Source organism: Acomys minous (genome assembly GCF_964271855.1).
Source record: "Acomys minous genome assembly, chromosome: 14".
Taxonomy (NCBI): domain Eukaryota; kingdom Metazoa; phylum Chordata; class Mammalia; order Rodentia; family Muridae; genus Acomys; species Acomys minous.
The window spans coordinates 54555706-54569603 of record NC_140496.1 but is presented as its reverse complement, the minus strand read 5'-3'; the positions used below and the strand labels follow the sequence as shown (position 1 = coordinate 54569603).

Sequence of the window (13898 nt, the reverse complement as noted above, 5' to 3'; positions counted from 1 at the left end):
TCTACACTAAATGGCTTTGCTCCCTGTAGGCTCATTGCTACTTACAGGGCCTTGATGATGCCGGCCTCCTATAATAGGGGAAACGGCAAGGACAGCCCTCTGTAGCACATGCAGGTTTCTTTGGAAAGGATATTAACATTCAAGACATTGTTAAGTGAAATTGTATGAATCTTTGGGGAAATTCATTATCTGGGTAATAAATTAGTGTAAGTATGACCAACTTGGTTTTTGTTTTGTTTTGTTTTGTTTTGTTTTTACAGGCACTGATTTATGCAAGTGGTCAAATCATCTATTCTATCACATAGATAATTAGACGATTCAGAGCAAAATTTGTGTCCCACCCATAACCCAGTATTTTAGCTGCCTTTCACTATTGTCATTCTTTTTTCTCCTATTTCCTCAGTTGATTTACTTATCCTGTATTTTCTACATCCTAGTAAGCCCCCTAGCCATTTACCCATTTTTGTGTAACAAGGCTTGAGTTTAAATGAATAGCCTTCCCAGGAACAGGAGAAGATTATTTCAAACCACTTATGGAATAAGGAATTTATTTCTGAGACACATAAAGAGTTCTTACAATTCAGTAGTAAAAATAATGCAGTTAAAAAGTGTACAAAGGTCATAGAATACAGCTCCCTGTAGTCACCTGGCATATGTGAGGCCCTAGGTTCAATCCCCAGTGCCACAAAAGGGAAAGAGGAGAGAAGCTGGAGAGGTGGCTCAGAGGTTAAGAGCACTGACTGTTCTTCCAAAGGTCCTGAGTTCAATTCCCAGCAACCACATGGTGGCTCACAATGATCTACAGTGTGATCTGATGCCCTCTTCTGGCCTGCAGGTGTACATGCAGGCAGAGCACTGTATACATAATATTAAATAATCTTTTTTTAAAAAAAGAAAGAGAACAAAATATAAAAAGTAGACAAAAGATTTGAATAGGCATTTGTCCAAAGATGATATGCAGATGGCCAGTAAGCACATGAAAAGATGGTCAGTGTCATTAACCATCAAAGAAACACCAACCAAAACCACAGTGCCATAGTGCTGCCACCAATGTGTCTGTAACCAAAAGACAGACAGCAGCAAATGGTATCAGAGCCAAAGAAAACTGCACTCTTCAGACCCTGCTGGGGCAGTGTGCAATGCTACAATGGCAGTGCCTCCAGACCTGAAGTACAGACTCAGTGTGGCCAGCCACTCCATTCCATCTCCACATGGAGAGAAATAAAGCATGGCCAGTTACACCTGACACAATGTTCGTAGCATCACTATTATAATGGTGTAAAGTTAAAACAATCAAATATAGATTGGCTGCTGAAATGATGAAGAATGGGGTAAATTTTACTCAACCATAATAAAGGATGAACTATTGATAGATGCTGTAACGGGCATGAACCTTGCAAGCCCTGTGCTGAGTGAAAACAGCCATTCCCAGCAGCACCACGTGTGATAGGATTCCATTCAGGGAGATGTCCATGGAGACAGATCCTTCAGTTACTGACTCTGGTGGTGACTGGGGAGATGGGAGAAGTGAACAGTGACTGTTAGTGGGCACAAGGGCTCTTTATGGAGTCCTGAAAATATCTAAAATAATTAACATGATAGCTACAAATATCCGTGAGTATACTAAAGACCATTGGATTATACACTTTAAGTGAGTAAATTGTTTCTCCAGAAAGCTGTTGTCAAAAGCAAAAGGGCTACGTTTTAATTTTTCTTTTTTTTTTACTTACTTACTTTGAGATAGGGTCTTAGTAAGCCTTGGCTGGCTTATTATATAGACCAGGCTGGCCCCAAACTCACAGAGATCTACCTGCCTCTGCCTCCTGAGTACTGCAATTAAAGCTATGTGCCACCATGCCCTGCATTTAAAAAAATTAATAGATAAAGTATTTTATAAATATTAATGAAAGTCGTGCATGTCAGATGTTAAGCTCAAACCACAAAAGAATTTCAGAGTCTTTTGCTCAGAATTGCTATTAACATTTATCTTCCTTTTATTCTTTTCTACTTTAATTTTTATCACATTTATTTATTGGGGAGAGGCACATGTAAGTTCCTGCAGAAGTGTGCACTAAGAGGACAGCTTTCAGGAGTCAGTACTTTCCCTCCATCACGTGGATCCCAGGAATCAAAGCACATCATCAGGCTTGGCAGCAAGTGCCCTCACTCACTGAACCAACTCACCAGCCCTGTTTTGCTTTGGTTTTGAGACAAATGTGATGTAGCTTAGGATGGCCTCACACTTACTATGTGACAAAAGCTGGCCTTGTGACCCCCTTGCCTCTACCTTTCAAGTCCTGGATTATAGGTGTGCAAGGTTAAGCTTTCCTTTAATTTGATGTTGATGATGAAGATGGTGGTGGTGATGATGATGATGATGATGTATATGTGAGGTGTGTATGCTATCCATATTACCTATGAGCTTGGTTAAAGCATTAATATTCTTTTTTAAAATGGAAATCTCAGGTTAAGGTGGTCATGTGCTATTCAGAAATTCATAGATAGTTTGTTTTGTTGGTTTTTGCCTTTTTCTTGTAAGACAAGGTTCCAAAGACGTCACTTAAGCTGGCCTTGAATTCACAGTCCTACCTCCTCTTCCCGAACGCTGAGATTATAAACATGAGCCAGCTGTGTGTGTGTGTGTGTGTGTCTGTCTGTGTACTTTTTAAGACAGGGCTGTTATAGCTCTGGTTGTTCTAGAACTTACTATTTAGACCAAGCTGGCCTCAAATTCACAAGGATTCTCTTGCCTCTGCCTCCTGAGTGCTGGAATTAAAGGTGTCCAGCTAAGTAACAGCCTAGTTGGCTGATCAGATGGTTCATATTTGATATTGGCTCCAAGAGCAAGAGAGCCTTTGGAATAGAGAACAAATGAGAGTTCCTGGCCTTCCCTCCAAATGCCTGTGTTGTTAATTTCAGCTCCCGTTATTTTCACTGGAAAATGAACTTGTGTGTAATTCTGCTCATCCTGGTTTTCATGGTGCCTTTCTACATTGGTTATTTTATCGTGAGTAACATCCAACTGTGTGAGTATTCTCCCTTCTTGTGGCAGCACATAAATGGGGTGCATGTTATTGGGAGTAAATTATAGACATCTTCATTTCTACGTTTCTTTTATACTGGTATCAGTGGACCCCACAGCATCTTAAAGCAGTTACAGAATTAGTTCTGTCTGAAAGAGTTGATTGTGCCTCCTGCCAGATTTATTTCTGCTTCTACTATATCTCCTTGAATTTGGTCCACATCATTATTTTGCCAAAATTTTTCTAATGATGGGGGAGGATCTGAGAGGAGTCGGGGAGGAAAAAGAATATGATCAAAATAGATTAGATAAAGTTTTTAAAGACTAAATGAAAATCACAGTTTTAAAGACTGAATAAGAGAAGAAATTCATAACTAATATTTGAAATGTTCTCCTTACACACAGAAAGGGTTGGCTAACGGTGGTTAGAATGCTCTTGCCAACATGATGTGGTTCTCGTATTTGCATATTCATTCCATACACTCGTGTTTGTGACAAGCAAGCTGTTTAGTAGCTGTCCTCCCAACAGTCTCATTTTCCCCGTCTCAGTGCACAAACAGCGCCTGCTCTTTTCCTGTCTCTTGTGGCTGACCTTCATGTACTTCTTCTGGAAGCTGGGAGATCCGTTCCCCATCCTCAGCCCAAAGCACGGTGAGTGGAGGTGGGAAGAGGGGCTGTTTCGTTTTCTAATTAAAACAAAAACAAAAAACTGTTTCAACTTTTGATTGAGGGAAATAGAGCAAGTTATTTCTCTCAGAAGTATTTTGATTTTCCTTCTTTCTAAAGGCATCAAATGCTAGTTTGGTTGCAGAAGAATTACAGGACATATTGAATGCCACTCAGCTTTCTGTTAGTGTAACAAGAGTTAATCAGCCTAAAAGGCAGAAAGACTTATTTTGGCTCACAGTTTAGAGGTTTCAGTCAGTGGTCAGTTGGCCTGCTGCTTTGGGGTCTACTGCAAGGCAGTGTGTTGTTGTGAGAGCACATGGCAAAGGAAACAGCTCCCGTCCTGACAGCCAGGGATACAGAAAAGGAAGAGGCGCTGGGGCTGGGTGCCTCTGTCCTCTTCAAGAGCATGCCTCCCTGGGTAAGCCCTGTCTGTTTTCCTCTTGACCCTCATGTGTGTTTGCATGCCAGGGCACTCATGTGGAAGTCAGAGGACATCCTTCGAGAGTGCGTTCTCTCCTTCCACCATGGGGATCCCAGTGATCAAACTTGGGTTGTTAGGCCTCCCTGTTTAGTTCTCACAGGGCATGTGAATCCTGTGAAACTACAAACATTTGGGCCTTAGTTTCAGGAAAATCTGGGAATGAAAGAGCTTTGCACTTTCCAGATCCTGTAGTGCAGGAAGAAAAGCTAGAAAGGGGTTGGAATGATGACGAATGAACCAGATCTACGCTCTGCCACCCCTCCCAGCATCTACACTCTGCCACCCCTCCCAGCATCTACACTCTGCCACACCTCCCAGCATCTACACTCTGCCACCCCTCCCAGCATCTACACTCTGTCACCCCTCCCAGCATCTACACTCTGCCACACCTCCCAGCATCTACACTCTGCCACCCCTCCCAGCATCTACACTCTGTCACCCCTCCCAGCATCTACACTCTGTCACACCTCCCAGCATCCACACTCTGCCACCCCGCCCAGCATCTACACTCTGTCACACCTCCCAGCATCCACACTCTGTCACCCCTCCCAGCATCCACACTCTGTCACCCCTCCCAGCATCTACACTCTGCCACCCCTCCCAGCATCTACACTCTGCCACCCCTCCCAGCATCTACACTCTGTCACCCTTCCCAGCATCTACACTCTGTCACCCCTCCCAGCATCTACACTCTGTCATCCCTCCCAGCATCTACACTCTGTCACCCCTCCCAGCATCTACACTCTGTCACCCCTCCCAGCATCTACACTCTGTCACCCCTCCCAGCATCTACACTCTGTCACCCCTCCCAGCATCTACACTCTGTCACCCCTCCCAGCATCTACACTCTGTCACCCCTCCCAGCATCTACACTCTGTCACCCCTCCCAGCATCTACACTCTGCCACCCCTCCCAGCATCTACACTCTGTCACCCCTCCCAGCATCTACACTCTGTCACCCCTCCCAGCATCTACACTCTGTCACCCCTCCCAGCATCTACACTCTGTCACCCCTCCCAGCATCTACACTCTGCCACCCCTCCCAGCATCTACACTCTGCCACCCCTCCCAGCATCTACACTCTGCCACCCCTCCCAGCATCTACACTCTGTCACCCCTCCCAGCATCTACACTCTGTCACCCCTCCCAGCATCTACACTCTGCCACACCTCCCAGCATCTACACTCTGTCACCCCTCCCAGCATCTACACTCTGTCACCCCTCCCAGCATCTACACTCTGCCACCCCTCCCAGCATCTACACTCTGTCACAACTCCCAGCATCTACACTCTGTCACCCCTCCCAGCATCTACACTCTGTCACCCCTCCCAGCATCTACACTCTGTCACCCCTCCCAGCATCTACACTCTGTCACCCCTCCCAGCATCTACACTCTGTCACACCTCCCAGCATCTACACTCTGTCACCCTTCCCAGCATCTACACTCTGTCACCCCTCCCAGCATCTACACTCTGTCACCCCTCCCAGCATCTACACTCTGCCACACCTCCCAGCATCTACACTCTGTCACCCCTCCCAGCATCTACACTCTGTCACCCCTCCCAGCATCTACACTCTGCCACCCCTCCCAGCATCTACACTCTGCCACCCCTCCCAGCATCTACACTCTGTCACCCCTCCCAGCATCCACACTCTGTCACCCCTCCCAGCATCCACACTCTGTCACCCCTCCCCGCATCTACACTCTGCCACCCCTCCCAGCATCTTTCTATGTCTACACCTCACCGGGTAGCTTGGATTTGGGGGAAAAAATCTTCTTGGGTCAGAGGAAACATGTAGTTTTTAAGGTCACAAAGCCATTCAGAGAGATGGCTCAGCAGGAAAGGCATCTGCTGCCAGGCCTGATGACTTGCGTTTCATGTGGGATCCACCTCATAGGAGAACACTGACTCCCACATGTTGTCCACTAATCACAAGTGCACTGTGGTACTAACACATGCAAACAAGTCAATGTAAATTAATAAGGTATTAATAACAATTGTAATGAAAGCATGTGTAGCATGCCTAATTAAATTTTAAAATGAAATAACAATATGTGCATTTCAGCATTCAGATAATAAACAAGGCAAAGTTCAGCAGCACACCATTAATAATTAAAAATGTGCTTGTGGCTGAAGAGGTAGCTCAGTGATTAAAAGCACTTGTTGCTCTTACAGAGGACCTGTGTTTAGTTCCCAGTCATCCGTAACTCCCAATGCAGGGGATCCAAGCCCTCTTTGACCTCCACAGGTCCCAGGCACACATGCAGGCAAAATACCCATACCCATAGCAAATAAAGAAATCCAAAACAAAGGTTTTAATAGGCTTAGGCTGTATAAGATGCTGGCTGATACTCTAAGCAGTTTGCTTCCGCAGCACAGGTAGACGTGGTCCGCGCGTTGCCTGGCGTTAACGTGCTTCCGTGTTTTCAGGGATCTTGTCCATAGAGCAGCTCATCAGCCGGGTAGGCGTGATCGGGGTGACGCTCATGGCTCTGCTTTCCGGATTTGGTGCTGTCAACTGCCCATACACGTACATGTCCTACTTCCTCAGGTGAGACATGCTTTGTCTCTTTTCTTCCTCACTTCTATTGGAATATGTGTCTCGTGCTACATCGTTAATATTCAGATAGGACATTTCGGACTGCATTTTTCTTCCCTTCCTGTGTCCATGGCTGTTTATCTGAAGCCTTCCTAACAAGTTTTCTGTTTTCATTTCTTGGGAAACAGCATCTCAGCAGGTAGCCCAAGTTGGCTTTAAGTTAGATTCCCCTACCTTAACCCCCTGAATACTGGGTTACAGGTGTGTGCAGCCGCATCTGGCTTGTTTATTATTTCATGCCATGTGTACATGCTGCTGGGAAGCATATTTCCAGTAGACAACAGTGTGAACTTCTCCCAACTCCAGGAAGGTGGTTACTCAGGTAGACATCAGTGCCAACTGAAGCAATTCTTAATTTTTAAGTATATGAGTGTTTGCCTGTGTGTATGGATATGCATTGTGTGTGCCTGGTGCCCACAGAGAACATCAGATGCTCTGGAACTTGCAGGTATTTGTGAGCCACCATGGAGGTACTGGGAACCCAGGTCCTCTGCAGCAGTGGCCAGTACTCTTAACCCCAAGGCACCTCTGCAGCCCTTCAGGTCTCAGCCTTGCTATTGCTTCAGCCCTTTAATACAGCTCCTCATGACCCCAATCATGAATTATTTTCATTGCTACTTCATAACTGTAACTTAGCTACTGGTTTCAATCATAATGCAAATATGTTTGGAGATAAAGGTTTGCCAAAGGGGTCACAACACACAGGTTGAGAACTGCTGCTCTGGCCACTAGACATATTTAAATGTGTCTGGGTGAAAGCTCAGGCTGAGAGCACAGGGTACCCTCTGCTACCCTAGGACAACAGAAAAATTAAGAAGTGGCAGTACAGGCATTTTAGCTTAATGAAAGCATTTTAATGTTTTCTAGAAAAGCGGGTCCTTGAATTATTGATTTGGGGTTTATGTTTCTCCAGATGGCTTACATGATACCCAAGGGAGGGACTCAAAACCATCACTAATTTTTTGTTTGCTGCAGGAACGTGACTGACACAGATATCCTTGCACTGGAACGGCGGCTGCTGCAGACGATGGACATGATCATAAACAAAAAGAAAAGGTGAGGCAGGCACAGTGATGGCGGTGAAGAGCTGCCGGGAGACTCCACTCATTCTCACATAGCACAATGTGCCACTGAGGGTCTGCTCTCGCCTCAGGGGAAGGAACGTCTCAAGTCCTTTTTTTCGGAATTTCAGCGTTCCTCTTTAGATAAATTGTTAGACTAATGTTTGATATTTGGGTGATTTTTTTTTTTTTTATTTTCATCTTGTTTTTTCACACATTTAATGTCACTGTGCAGAGGACAAGGATAGGTACCTTATGTTGTCCAACAATTCTACATACGTTTCCTTGCTTGACTTGGATTCTTTTTCAACCTTTTTTTCTCTAACTACCTATGAATCCTTTAAGTCTTCTAGCAATTGTTTTTAATTCTGTTACAGTGTTTTTCTGTCTACCCAGGAGAGGGGGGGAGGGCAGTGACAGACCAAAGGAGGATTTCAGTTCTAACACTAGAGCCCCAACCCAGCAGCTTTCTGGTAGCTTTCTATCAAAGAATGTCTGTCTGAGCACCCGTCTGTGCTCCACCACCCCCCTTCCCTGCCTCCAGCAGTTGCTCAGTACTTCTGTAAACTGTACATAGGAGAGACTTCATTGAGTCCTGTATCTTGTGAATCTCATAAGCTCTGAGACCCTTTTTTCTACGTTAGAATGTTATAGTTTGAAAAACAAAGCAAAACAAAAAGCTACATAAAAATTGCCCAAAACTACTTCTGATGATGTCTTTAGTTAAGCACCGGTTCACGGAAGCTTCAGCTCAGGGAGGCCATAGAGCATCAAGCTAGAGGAGCAGCAGCTCAGAGGTGCACTGTGCAGACACAGTGGCTGCTATGGCACACGCTGCAGTACTCGAGGGAAGACTCAGCAGTCACACATACCCGCCAGAGCAAGACTACTCCAAACTCTAATTCAGCTGTAAAGAGATGGACTGTGAGCGTTTCACTGTACAAGTTGGGCAGTAGAAACTAACTCCAACCACCAGGCAGTGGTGATACCAGCCTTTAATTCCAGTACTCAGGGGGCAGAGGCAGGCAGATCTCTGAGTTCAAGGCCAGCCTGGTCTACAAAGTGAGTTCAAGTAGAGCCAGGACTGCACAGAGAAATCCTATCTCAGAAAACAATAAAGTAAAATAAACTAAATCCAAATAGGTCCAGACAATAAAAATGTAGCCAATGCAACACTCAGGCCCTGTACCTCACCTTGGCAGCACAGTAGATGTGACCCTGGTGGTAGGGGTACAGGTGAGCCAGTCCAAAGAGGTGAACTTGGGAAATCTGGCCCCACAACTTGTCTGCCATAGGGTGGCATGGGTGAGGAAGAAATACCCTCCTCCCCCATTGGGCCGGTGCTACCTAAGGCAGGCTGGAGAGCTGGCCCTGGCCCGCCCCAGCTACAGCACTTGGGAGAACTAGCCTTGGTTGCAGGGTTACAAGCGAGACAGCCCAAGGGCATGAGAATGAGACAGCTGGCCTAGCACCAACAGTGTGACAGTGGGACAACTGGCCAGGAGGAGAGGAAGGAGTGGTGTCGTTATGTCACCTTATCTAGCAGTGGCTCAGGTAACAGTCATGGCAGGAGGTGGACTGCAGTGAGTTGAGGCCCAGTTTAAGTGATCTTCCTTTTTCCTTTTTTGTCATCCACTTTCCCTTGTGTTCCTCCTCTGCCTGGTTCTTTATCTAGATTTGTAAGCTGCTTTGTTCCTTAAATGATATTAACATATGGCGAGGATGTGGTTAACAGTGTTATTTTATTAATCTTTACAACCATCCAGAGTGAGGAAGTAAACTGTATGCCTCTCAGCTTTCAAATGGCAGAGCCACTCCTCAAATGTATCACCTCCTCTTCATTCTGTGCCCTGGGCCAAGCAGCTTCACCTCGGGAGTGTCTCCTCCCTCATAACGCCTGAACCAGTGGAGACAGTTGTGACACTGGAAGGTGATGAGGTGAGGCTGTAAGTCACACGTCTTTGCTCAGGCTTCTGTCTTCTTTATTTCAGGATGGCCATGGCACGGAGAACCATTTTCCAGAGGGGGGAAGTGCAGAACAAGCCGTCAGGCCTCTGGGGCATGCTCAAGAGCGTTACTACATCAGCCCCAGGAAGCGAAAGTATCCTTTATCTTCTGTTTCACTCTTCTTCTCCGCTCTGGACCAGGGGCAGAAAAAGAAGTAGTGCTGGCTTAGTCCCCTCTAGGGTGCCTGACCACATCAGGGTCCAGGCCAGGCTGGCCAGCACTGGGCATGGACAGTACAGTGGCTATGTCATCTTTGCTACACTTGTTCCCAACCACAAACACATCGTCTATGAGCTGGAGGGAACCTGTCAGATCACTTTCCATTTACAGATGAGAAAATGGACCCAGAGAGGTGAAGTCACACAGTGATTTGTGGCAAATGTGGCCCCCACTCTATAACTTGTTCTGCTCCTAGTGCTGTGAGACCACACAGCACGGTGGCGTCCTACAGCAGTGGCTGGCTCACGTATGTGGTGAAAAGGCCTACCTCTAACCTAGTTATTGCTCACACACATGTCAAGTAGCTCCATGTCCTCCTTTAAAAAACAAAAAACAAAAACAGGGTGACTGGGTTAATAGATCGTCCCTGGCCCTGTGGCTTGGAGGCTGACTAGTGTCACCACTGAAGGCTGAGCCGAGGTGACTTACCTCCTTCTCTCTGGTGTCGTCGTCGGTTGGAGAAGGACGCGGACTGCTGTGATAGCTCATGGCACCATTCCGAGGAGGTTGCAGATAAGAACTAGAGAAGAAAGCAAGGGTGACTATAGCAGAGAAAGGAAACTTAGAAATTGGGGCTGGAGAGACAGCTCAGTACCTAAGAGTGCTCTGTTCTTGCAGAGGGCTTGAGTTCGGTTCCCAGCACCCTCGTCAGGTGACCCACAGCCACCTGTAACTCTAGTTCTCGGGAGCGCCAATGCCCCTGCCGTTTGAGGGTACCTGCACCCATGCATGTACCCCAACACTTACATACATACACACACTTAAAAGTAAGATCGGTCCTTCTTTTAAAAGGAAAGCAAGTAACCCTGCAGCATTTTTTCTGAGTCTCCTATAGACGTCTCTTGCCTCTCAAACAGCTCACCCCCTCTCTGCTGCTGAGTGCCATGGCCTCCCTGATAGCCACCGTGAGGGGAAGTACGGAAGGGCACGTGTTGACTTCTCAGGAAGGAAGATTTGAATTACTGGGACTGTCTGTCTTACTATATTACTTTATAACACATAAAAACCAACATGTAGGCTAAGAAATACATCAACAAGGCATCAAGTTGCTGTTAGCTCTCTGAGCTCCTACTTCCCTTCCTTAGTGGGGGAATGCTGGCACTCCTCACTGAGTTATGGAAGATAGCATCTGGCAGTGGAAAGACCCGGCTCACGTGAGGCAGATGGCACTGCGCATGCACACTTATTAGATGTATGACGTGGAACAAGTTGTTAACTCTCTGAGCCTCTTTCCTTGTCTGAGAGATGGGTAACAGCTGTCTCGTGGGATTGTGGGAGAGTAAAAGAAGATAGCATCTGCAAGAAGTAAAGCAGGCAGTGCCTAAAGCGCAGCCTGCTGAGGCTCAGTGACCACGGCCTACTGTGCCATTTCCCAGCACAGTACCACTCAGCGTGAAACTACTGTGCTGTGCTGTGCACCTTTTGAGGCCTTGGAGACTGAATTTGGCTTAATAGATAAATAAAGCAAAAAGCAAGCCCGTGAACGCACCTGCCTGAGACTGCAGGTGGCAGATGCCCATGGGGCGCTCCTTCCCACCTCTGTGGGGCTGGGGACACTGCTCTGAAGCACCAGTGCTGCCTGAGGTGGGAAATTAAAGACACAGGTAATTCCCAACGGCTGCCCTATAAAAGAGCTACAGAAAATCCTTTCTTCTCGTTATTTCCTGAAATGTCTCTGTGGTTTAAACCTTGATGCCCACTTTCTGCCAGATCTGACTCTTATCCAACAGGAAGTAGATGCTCTGGAAGAACTAAGCAGGCAGCTTTTTCTGGAAACAGCTGATCTGTATGCTACTAAGGTACAGAGCAAGGAGACAGCTATGGTTTACCTGTCGTGTGCGAATATGAGACCTCACTGCCTGTGGGCCCTCTGTAAGCAGGAAGTGCTTCTGTGTAGCCAAGTGGTATTAGGAAACCTGTGTGAAATCACTCCTGTAACTGGCCGAACTCATTCCTGCATCCTGCTTAGCAAAAGAATAGGAGGGATGGAGGAGGCCTCTCAACACCTGGGAGGCTGGCCCACTCCACTTCCTGCTGCCCAGGATTAAGATGGCGACCCTTGGTTCTTACTGCTGTACAAATTAGACCAGTCACAAGAGTGATAGTTACCTGTCTTACTGGCAGCTTCCAAGGCACACCTAAAATGCAGTATGATTTAAGTGCACAGGCTACCCTAATCTTTTCTGAGGGTAACTTCCAAGATGGCTAGAAGGATAGAGGGTCGCCAGGTCGCCAGCATGCTTCAGGGACAGGCCTGAGCCCACTCACCACCCGATCCTCAGTGAATTGTTGACCTCTCAGATTCAATTTCTCATCTGTAAGGGGAAGGTTCTAGAACATGCTTCATAAAGTCTGTGGAGATTAGGAAGCTCATGAGAGCAGGCTGCTGTGTCTCTGGCTGACAGTCAGCACTTGGCACAATTGGCCCCCGGTAGCATCACTTAATGCTGTAGTCATGTGTGTCATGCTGACTCCGCCTCAACAGTGAGTCATAGACATGGCAGCGCTTTCGTTGAGAGTGTTTCCTTTGCTAAAAACTATGTTTTGTGTTTGGTTTTCCTAGGAAAGAATTGAATACTCCAAAACATTCAAGGGAAAATATTTTAATTTCCTGGGTTATTTTTTCTCTATTTACTGTGTCTGGAAAATTTTCATGGTACGTATGTCATAGAATTACTTTGTTTATCATCACTAATATTAGTACTCTAGTCATTTATGTTATTGTTTATTAGTGCTTATTAGTAATAACAGTTATGTGTGAGTGTAGGTTCACATGTAGAGGTCAGAGAACAACTTTGGGGGCTCAGTTCTCTCCTTCCACTTTGTTGAGGCAGCTATAAGCTGAGTACTCCAAGCTGGCTGGCTTTAGGCCCTTCTCAGAATCCACCTCCTATCTTGGCAGAGGAATGCAAGGATTACAGATTCAGGCTACCATATCCAGCTTGAGGTGGGGCAGTGGTTCTAGAAACTTGGGTCCTCAGGCTTGCAAATGGCAAACACTTTATTCCACTGAACTGTCTCCCCAGCAACTGTGGTTTTAATGGGCAGAGTTGGGTGACTTTTCCCAGGAGTGACAGTGACAGACATTAGACGGGCTTGACTGACAGATACATTGAGCTCAGTTCCACATCAGATTGAGTCGGCAGAGAACACTTCTCTTCCCCCCCCCCCCCCCCACTGAGCCATCGCTCCAGCCTTCTCTGCTGGCTTTTTTTTTTTTTTTTTTTTAGTTATTTAGGGAACAAATCCAAGTCCTCTGGATTTACTTTTTCTCTGTCAGCATTTGCTTATTGTATTTTTTTAAGATCCATTTTTACTACTATTAAGGGGGATGTGCAGGTGTCTGTGGGGCTGAGGGACATTGGACTCCTGTGGAGCTGGAGTTGCAGGTGGTTGGTTGTGAGGCACTTGGCGTAGGTGCTGGGAACCAAACTGAGGTCCTCTGCAAGAGCAGCCAGCTCTCTTCACCTCTGAACCTCTCCCCAGCTCCCTGCTTCATCCAATTTGAAGCTTTGTTTTTGTTATTGTTGTTTATTTTTTGACTCACTCTTTTTGGATTGGGTGGTGGTAGTGGTGTTCTGGGATTTTTTTTGTTTGTTTGAGACAAAGTTTTACTGTGTACTTTTGGCTGAAGTAGAACTTACTATGTAGACAAGGCTAGCCTTGAACTAGAACTTACTATGTAGACAAGGCTAGCCTTGAACTCATAGAGACGAATCTGTCTTTGGCTTCCAAGTGCTGGGGTTGCAGGCACGTGCCACCATGCCAATTCCCGTAGCTCTTTATTGCTCTTTGGATTGACACACACTTGCAGACTGCGTGACGTGCGGTGTGGTGC

General features: G+C 46.3%; 1 protein-coding gene across 3 annotated transcripts in view; it reads left to right on the top strand.

The window, feature by feature from the left end:
• GPR89A (G protein-coupled receptor 89A) overlaps positions 1-13898 on the top strand; it is a 32386-nt gene that overhangs the window by 12392 nt on the left and 6096 nt on the right. For 2 of the 3 annotated variants that reach the window (XM_084757548.1, XM_084757549.1), the window contains 7 exons: positions 2920-3026; positions 3572-3673; positions 6605-6725; positions 7749-7829; positions 9826-9935; positions 11771-11859; positions 12624-12716. In XM_084757548.1, the coding sequence (XP_084613674.1) occupies positions 2920-3026; positions 3572-3673; positions 6605-6725; positions 7749-7829; positions 9826-9935; positions 11771-11859; positions 12624-12716 (703 nt within the window). Of the gene's footprint in view, positions 1-2919; positions 3027-3571; positions 3674-6604; positions 6726-7748; positions 7830-9825; positions 9936-11770; positions 11860-12623; positions 12717-13898 lie in introns of those variants that run through there. The other variant, XM_084757550.1, reaches the window with a different exon arrangement.